The 9,225-nt window shown below is 38.9% G+C and overlaps 1 protein-coding gene across 1 annotated transcript in view; it reads left to right on the top strand.

Annotated features, from left to right (window-relative positions):
* Positions 1 to 9,225, top strand: part of PDE1A (phosphodiesterase 1A) — a 38,482-nt gene that overhangs the window by 9,532 nt on the left and 19,725 nt on the right. The window contains exons 4-6 of the mRNA XM_081313887.1: positions 174 to 314; positions 520 to 620; positions 3,894 to 4,019. Coding sequence (XP_081170013.1) covers positions 174 to 314; positions 520 to 620; positions 3,894 to 4,019 — 368 coding nt within the window. The remainder of the gene's footprint in view (positions 1 to 173; positions 315 to 519; positions 621 to 3,893; positions 4,020 to 9,225) is intronic.

Raw genomic sequence — 9,225 nt, 5'->3', positions numbered from 1 at the left:
GGAGGCTGGAATGGCAAAAGTGATTGTGCATGAAATCATGGAGACTTTTATACCTGCGTACCTTGTAGACATGTTGATCTTGGAGATTTTCCTTCTCCTCCTCCTCCTCCTCCTCCTCCTCCTCCTCCTCCTCCTCCTTCTTTATTTTGGCTTTTGGTTTTTGACTCTTTCAGATTCCTGTTCCAAGTCTTATTTCATTTGGAGAAGCTTTGGAAATTGGCTACAGCAAGTATAGAAATCCTTACCACAACTTGATCCATGCAGCTGATGTTACCCACACTGTACATTGCATCATGCTTCTCACTGGGATCATGGTAAGGGTAAAAGCTACAGTGTTGGGGTTTCTTTCTCTGCATATTGTTAAGAATCTGATGAGTAACTTGTGTAAGAGTAAGTTATAATTTTCTTCATGTTCTCTTGAGGAAACTCAGGATTATGTGAAATATTGAATCTTAGTTGGCAGAGATGAACTATTTGTATTATAGATGATGGGTTTTGTTTTTTGTTTTTCTTGATTAGCACTGGCTAACTGAACTGGAAATATTAGCCATGATTTTTGCAGCTGCAGTTCATGACTATGAGCATACTGGGACTACAAACAATTTCCACATTCAGACCAGGTAAGCATGATGCTTCTTAATTACAACAAAATTCTGATCTGGGAGCAGTCTCCAAAATGTTGGATTTAGAGAAGATGTGCAGGTGATGCATACTTACACTAATAATGCCAACAGCACACTGCACAAGATTCTATTACAATTGTTGCTGCGTTTTAAGAAGACAAAAGGAGTAGTGAGTGAAAGCAAGATGAGAAAAGAGACAAAGTAAATTGAGAGAATTAGTTACTGAGATAAAGTAAATTGAGAGAATTACTTATTAGGTACTTCAGATTTGCACAGTGCATGAAGAGAACAATTCTGGGTTTCTGAATGGAGTTGTCTGTCTCACTTAAGAATGGCTTCCCATATTTAGAGAGTCATATTTTTTTCACATAGTTAGATTCCACCATTTTCCCCAGGGCCCACGCAGCTTTCCTTGACATAGGCTAGGCCAGGGGTAGGCAACCTTGGCTCTTTTATGACTCGTGGACTTCAACTCCCAGAATTCCTAAGCCAGCCATGCTGAGGGGAAAGGGAGAGGTTTCCAAGCTGAGCTGTGCTGGCTCAGGAATTCTGGGAGTTGAAGTCCACGAGTCATAAAAGAGACAAGGTTGCCTACCCCTGGTAGGCAAAGAGAATGTAACTACAGGTAGTCCTCAGCGTATGACCATAATTGAGCCCAAAATTTCTGTTATTAAGTGACACATTTTTAAAGTGCGTTTTGCCCCATTTTTACAACCTTTTTAAAAATTTTCTCCATTGACACCATTTTTAAGTGAACCACTGCAGTTGATAAGTTAGTAACCCATTTGTTAAGTGAATCTGGCTTCCCCGTTGACTTTGCTTGTCAGAAGGTCGCAAAAGGAGATCATCACATGACCTTGGGACACAGCAATGGTCATAAGTATGAACCAGTTGCAAAGCATCTGAATTTTGATCACATGGTTGTGGGGATGCTTCAAAGGCTGTAACCGTGAAAAATGGTCATGGGTCACTTTTTTCACTGCTGTTGTAATTTTGAATGGTCACTAAGTGAACTGTTGTAAGTTCAAGGAGTACCTGTAATTCAGAGACTCACTATAACAGGGGTCTTCAAAGTTGACCCTTTTATAACTTGTGGACTTCAACTCCCCGAATTCCTCAGCCAGGCACGTTGGCTGAGGAATTCTGGGAGTTGAAGTCCACAAGTCATAAAAGGGCCACCTTTGAAGACCCCTGCACTATAAGCTTCAAGGGTGAACAGGGATTTAAATCCAGATCTTGCTAGTTAAAGTTCATCGTGTCAAACTGGTTCAGTAGACCTTTTTCTATCACAGTGAGACAGAATCTAGTCAAGAGTGACTCCTTCCTATGCTTTCTCAGTTCCTATTATTTCAAGCAGTTTGTTTAATAAGATGAAAGAGGGATTCTCAGATTTATATGTAATGAATGCTTCATTGGGGTGGGTGAGGTAGGATATTGATAATGCTATGGCTTTTTATATCATGTTAACCAAAACGGGATGCAATATTCCAAGTGTGGCTTTACCAAGGCATTATAAAGTTAGCTATTAACAAAATAAACTGAGCTATTGGCTAAACTGGTTTAACATCTGAGATATCACTGGTTTCCTACACTTTTTTTAATAGTTACCAGAACATAAGATTGGTTCTCATTTGTAAAGAAATTGGTGTTCAGTTGCACTAAAGACCTATTAACTTTGTCATCGGATCTGATAGTTCTACTACTATATATCATGCAACAGTCTTTCTGTCTGTACAGTCATTGCCAGCCTCTCCTAGAGAGGGGACTGAATTTTCCCCATCCATCACATTGCCCGGCCGTTGTTCTCTTTAGTGTTAACCACACACATTAGTCAGGGAATTAAACCAATCTGTTTTTCACTCATCCTGGAGTGATTCAAAGCTCAAGCCCTTTTCTATTTGGATCTAAAATGCATTGATTTTGTGTGTTAAAAAGGTAAAGGTAAAGACTCCCCCGCACACACGTGCCAGTCGTTTCCAACTCTAGGGGCCGGTGCTCATCTCCGTTTCAAAGCCGAAGAGCCAGCGCTTGTCCGAGGACGTCTCCGTGGTCATGTGGCCGGCATGACTGGACGCCAAAGGCGCACGGAACGCTGTTACCTTCCCACCGTAGTGGTCCCTATTTTTCTACTTGCATTTTTACATGCTTTCGAACTGCTAGGTTGGCAGAAGCTGGGATGAGTAACAGGTGCTCACTCTTACGCGGCACTCGGCATTCGACCCACCAAACTGCCGACCTTCTGATCGACAAGCTCAGCGTCCTAACCCACTGAGCCACTGCGTGTGCTACGGAAGCAGAAAAACTCTCCTTTCCATTCAGAGTTCCATGGCCAAGATAAATCAGAGTAGACTGCAAGTTTCTGACTGCTCTGTTATTTCCCATGTTTCTAAGTCCTGATTCTCAGGGCTGGAGAGGCAGAGCCTCTGAATCTGCATCATTTTGGTCCAAATTAAGGAGTGTTTATTTTTGAGTGCTCTTCTGGCTATTTAGTGTTCTGCAACTTTTATCTCTTTCTTTCTTTCTCTCTCTCTCATATAAAATATGTGAAGCTAAACAAGAATCGGAAAACCAGAAAGGGACAGAGAGGAGGAGCAGATGTGACAGGATCATCATTGATTTGCCAGGAAATAATGTACAAGGGAGAATTCTATTACTCCTCTGAAGGAATAATAAAATCACTTTTTGATTTTATCATTTCTGTTTATGGCATGTTTGGACCATACCTCTATGTTTACAAAGTATCTAATTTTTTAACACTTCCGCTGCCTGTGATATTATGGACCTCTGCAAAGTAGATTCAGTCTAATGTTCTTATTAGGGGATATGGTCCTATTCTCTGAGCTTGTTTGTTTTCTTGCAGACGGTTCATACCCTAACTAGGTAACATCATCAGTGCTAGTCACTAGCATTGATCACTAGTTAGGGTAATGAAACATCTGCAAGAAAACAAGCAAGCTCAGAGAGCGCCAAGGAGCCCTCATTTCAACCCTGAGCTACAAATATTCTCCTTCATTGATGGTCCTATTCACCTATGTATTTGAATGAAAATGGAAGAAAGAAATTACACCATTTTGCTACCTACGATAATAGCTTCATTATCATGTAGAAGCCCTACAGGCACCAGAGTTTGTAGTCTCACATCCAGCTGGCAAAGTTTTCATTTGGTTTCCTTTCAACCAACCATATCTCCACTTACTAAGAGAACAGATGGATAAAAAACATAGTCAGGCTGTGAACTTTCTGGCTTATTAGTTCCCTCTCTGTATTTAGGTCAGATGTTGCCATTTTGTACAATGATCGCTCCGTTCTTGAAAACCACCATATTAGTGCTGCTTATAAGATTATGCAGGAAGAGGAAATGAATATTCTGGTGAATCTAACAAAAGATGAATGGAGGTAAGATTGATATCCTGATTAAGAACATCATTCATCATTCATAACCATCAGAAATCTAGTGCTTATTGACTGATATTATATCTTCTAATATTGATGATCTGCATCGTGTGAATGTTTTAAAATCCCTTTCAGTGCTGTTTTTAAACAAAGGAGTTACTCAGGTGAGGTGAGAGCCAATAAAAACATCTTCAATATTGTCTGGGATCTAGTATTGGTCTGATGAACTTTGCCATTGTAGAAAGCTAGCCTGTCTGATTAGCAAGGGCCGAAGAGGAGGTCACGCCATCACAATCAACTCTCTCAAAATCCCAATGTGATTTGAGATTTGATTTGATCTGGTTGGATTAGACAGATACATGAAATTCAATATCCAAACCTGTGGCAGCAGAGGTTAATGACTTTGGGCCAGTGAAGGACACTAATATCCTGGTTTCAGTATGCAAACACTGGAGTAGCAACTTTATTTTCAGGAAGAAAACTGACACTCAGTAGCTTAGGATTGTGGGTAAACATTATTAAGGACTCTATTATGAAACACATTTCATTTGAGTTCATTGGAACATGTGGTAGTTGTACAATAATGCCAAGGTTTCCAATTTTAAACTATGCACTAGATCAGGGGTGTCAAACTCAATTTCATTGAGGGCCACATCAGCATTGTGGTTGCCCTCGGAGGGCCGGGTGGGTATAGCCAGGGTGGGTGCGGCCTACTGGGTGGGCGCAGCTGGAGTGCATATGGCCTACTGGGTGGGCATGGCCAGCTCTACATCATTGGCATCAAGGGTGCCTATGGGGGTCTGGGCAGGAGTGGGACAGATCTGAGGGTCTCTGGCAGAAGGAGGGTCTCTGGGCCAGGGCCAAGGCAGCGGGGACCGTTCCCTCACTGTTTCCCATATGGCTTTGGGGGCCACATGAAACCCACTTCGCAGGCCAGATTTGGCCCCCGGGCCTTGTGTTTGACATGTTTGTACTAGATGCATCCTAATGCATTGAACATTGTAGTAAGAGAGTTAATCTAGGGAAACTCCTTGTATAGGAGTCGTATTAGTCTACTGTGACATAAAAAAAAAATCAGGAATCTGGTAGCACCTTTTCCAACTAATACATTTCATTATTATTTTTTTTTAAAAAACTAGATAATTATTTTAAAAAATAATAAAACTAGTTAATCAGAAAAGTTGCTCCCAGGTTCTGGATTGTGATAGCAGTTTTTAGAACTAATAAATTCTTACTTTTTCTCTTACAAGTCCTACTGCCTGAATTCTAGTCTTACTAAAGTACCAGTCCAACCGCTGACCATGAGGTAGTTACATGCGCTCTCTCAGCCCTGAGAAGACAGCAAGGGCAAACCACTTCCAAAATCTTGCCCCCAAAATTTCAGGGAGTTGCCAGAAGTCAACACTGACTAAAAGGGATGTAAAGAAAGCCCCTTACTTTTAAGGCATAAACCTTCATGTGTTCATGCTCACTTCATCAGAGACATGACCTGGCTTGACTGAGGTGCAATTGTAATGCATAGAGGGGGGGAGAGGAAGAGCAAGAAAAAAATAAGGTAGTGAAGGTTTAGCTAGAACAATTATTTATTTATTTATCCATTCATTCGTTCATTCATCCATTCATTTGAATTTATTATAGCTGCCCAACTCCCATAGACCCTGGATGGTGTGCAAAATTTAAAATGTAATCCAGACAAACATCATCTTTCCTGAATTTGCTTTTGAATTAATCTGCTTCTCAGGAGCTCATAAAGTGACATAACCATGATAATTACCTCAATGTTATTCTTTTTGTTTGAAAGTTTATAGTAAAACTGAAAAAAAAATACTCAATGTTTCGATTAATGCTGATGTGACTTTATTGTTCATTTGCCCCCAAAGCATGTAAAATGATGAAGCACAAGACATTCGTTATTTTCTTGTAACTGTTATCAGCTAGATTTACTTCAGATGTAAAGGGGAAATTTCCATCCAGACACACTCTAGAATAACAGACAAATCCATTGCTTTCAAAGATGTCTGGATGAAGCATTTAAAAAAACATTAAGTTTATTTTATTTGTACCAATTTAAATTGTTTACATAACAAGATCATGAATTTCATCTTTTATAATGAGATTTATGTAAATAATGCAAATGAAATCATTTACACATAATTCATGTAAATCTGTCATTACACAAATGATATGAATAATTACAGGGAAGGAGGTTTGCATTTAAAGAATGCTCAGGAGGAACAGAATCTTCTTCTCTGCATCTTTTTTTGAATCAATGATATCTAAAGTACAGGAAATAGTTTGGCTGAAAATTTAAAACAGTAGATGAGAAACTAAGACACTTTAAATGTGGGCGCTTATACAAATTTAATCTCCACATTTTAGTTATGTCAACAAAACAATTCCTACGTCTGCACAAATAACTTTTCCATCTCTTTTATTCTGCCAGATTAAAAAAAATACTCTCAGAAGTTTATATCATGAAAACTAAACAGAATTAAAACAGAATTTAAAACAGTAATAGAAATAATAAATATGGCTGTTTAAAATAGGATATTTCTCCTTAAGATAACAAATGGATTTATAAGTGCATTTTTTCTGTAGCATCTGTCTTCTGTTATTATGATGAGGAGTTTGTCATTACAATGTAGTTAAATGTGAGTTTAAAACACGGGGAAAGAAAATTGATTTGATTTTTCTATGAAAAATGCACTTTTCTGTAAACAATTCATTTTAAATGCACTTTTCAGCCAACAGCTGCACATAATCTGGAGAGTTGCACAGTCTGAAAAATGTTGACATTTAATCTCGTGTATTTACATGACAATAAGGGACGCGGTGGCTCAGTGGGTTAGGACACTGAGCTTGTCGATCAGAAGGTCGGCAGTTTGGCGGGTCAAATCCCGAGTGCCGCGTAACAGAGTGAGCGCCTGTTACTCGTCCCAGCTTCTGCCAACCTAGCAGTTCGAAAGCATGTAAAAAAAAATGCAAGTAGAAAAATAGGGACCACTACGGTGGGAAGGTAACAGCGTTCCGTGCGCCTTTGGCGTCTAGTCATGCCGGCCACATGACCACGGAGACGTCCTCGAACAAGCGCTGGCTCTTCGGCTTTGAAACGGAGATGAGCACCGGCCCCTAGAGTTGGAAACGACTAGCACGCATGTGCGGGGGAACCTTTACCTTTACCTTTTTATTTACATGACAACCATGAATTAGTTCAGTTCATTGAAAAAGGCAGAGTCATTGAAATTCTCCAACATCCCCAATAAATGCCAAAGCATATTCAACTGCAGCCTCTCATTATAGCTAACTGCAAATCCTAAGGGTTCAAGCAGATCATCTGCAAAAAAAACCTGCATTTAGTGTAGAGAGGATAGAGATTATAAATGGGATGTTTGGATTAAGTGAAATTATTTTGTTACAATATTCCAAAGGATTTCATTTCATCCTATCCTCCATTGCAATCTCTCTCTCTCTCTCTCTCTCTCTCTCTCTCTCTCTCTCTCTCTCTCTCTCTCTCTCTCTCACACACACACACACACACACACACACACACACACACACACACACACACCAAAACTTCAGTCATAAATTACTGTAGCTGCACACAGACATTTAGGAATAGCAATTTTTTAATTCGCTAATTTTTTACATTGATTCAGAAGTCCATCCGTTTTCCAGCAGAGAGCTTGCTTAAACACTCCCTGCTTAACAGTGCTTAAATGTCACCATGAATTAAAAGTAGATTTTGTGTCGACCTTATTCAAAGGGGGATTTTAAAAACAGAAAATCTCAGGAGTAAACTGAGATTTTAGATAGGGAGGGAGATTCAGGCTGTTCTGACTCAATATTTCAGCTTTGGGCTAGGCTGAAACAGGAAATAAGATTTGTCCCGTGTCTGGGACTAAGCAAGTGTATTCTGAATGCTTAACAAACTATATATATATATATATATATATATATATATATATATATATATATATATATATATATATATGTAAATTTTAAATTGCTAACAAAGAATTAAGGGAGACTGATATGCATTTCAAACTTATTAGTTTTCATCAGTCAGCCATACCCTTCTGAGAGTGCAACCAGGTTGCACTCTCAGAAGGGTATGGCTGACTGATGAAAACTAATAAGTTTGAAATGCATATCAGTCTCCCTTAATTCTTTGTTAGCAATTTAAAATTTACACAAATATGAGCTGTCACCGGTGTGACTACTGCCTGTCGATGGCCTTCAGGTTAGGCTGACACAGGAAATAAAGATTTGTCCCATGTTTGGGGCCTAGCAAGGTAATCTAAAAATAGTTAACAAGCATATATATATGTATGTATGTATGTATGTATGTATATATATATATATATATATATATATATATATATATATATATATATATATATATATATATATATATATATATATATATACCATTAGCAACAACAACAATAATTACAAACAAGTGAAAGAGGACAACCTTTTGAGTTTTTTCCTAGAGATTTGTGGCTGGAAGTAGAGAGAGAGCGCCTTTGCCAGATCTCATTTCCTTCTCAAAATGTAGAGGGAAAAAATGAGCTTGCAAAAATGTTCCTGAACGTACATGGTCCTAGAAAATGCTAAAATCAAACCACTTCATAATACTTACTGACAAGCTCAGGCATTCACATATGCAAGATAACATAAGCTAGAATAAAATAACCTAAAACTTATAATCATAAATAGCAATAGCACTTAGACTTCTATACTGCTTCACAGTGCTTTACAGCCCTCTCTAAGCAGTTTACAGAGTCAACATATTTTCCCCAACAATCTGGGTCCTCATTTTACTGAACGAAGATAGGATAAAAGGCTGAGTCAATTTTGAGCCGGTCAGGATCAAACTCCTGGCAGTAGGTGGAGTCAGCCTGCAATACTGCATTCTAACCACTGCGCCACCAAGCAAACATCCCAGACATTTAATTGAAAGGAGGTTGCCCATTATTAATCAATGACAAACATGCTTCCCTGTTTCCATAGAAAATATTTCCTTTCCAAAATAAGATTGACAAATCAAGGTGTTTGGGGAAGATTGTCTTAAATGATATACACAGAGAGAGTACCATGTAAACACATTTCTATCACAAATGTGGTTGCTGTACTCTTTCATCCACTACCTCTATCACCTTACAGAGATTTTTTCTGACAGGAACCCTTTATGGTAGGGCAGCTGTCC

Source organism: Vipera berus (genome assembly GCF_964194415.1).
Source record: "Vipera berus genome assembly, chromosome: 1".
Taxonomy (NCBI): domain Eukaryota; kingdom Metazoa; phylum Chordata; class Lepidosauria; order Squamata; family Viperidae; genus Vipera; species Vipera berus.
This window is presented reverse-complemented; position numbering and strand designations above follow the sequence as displayed.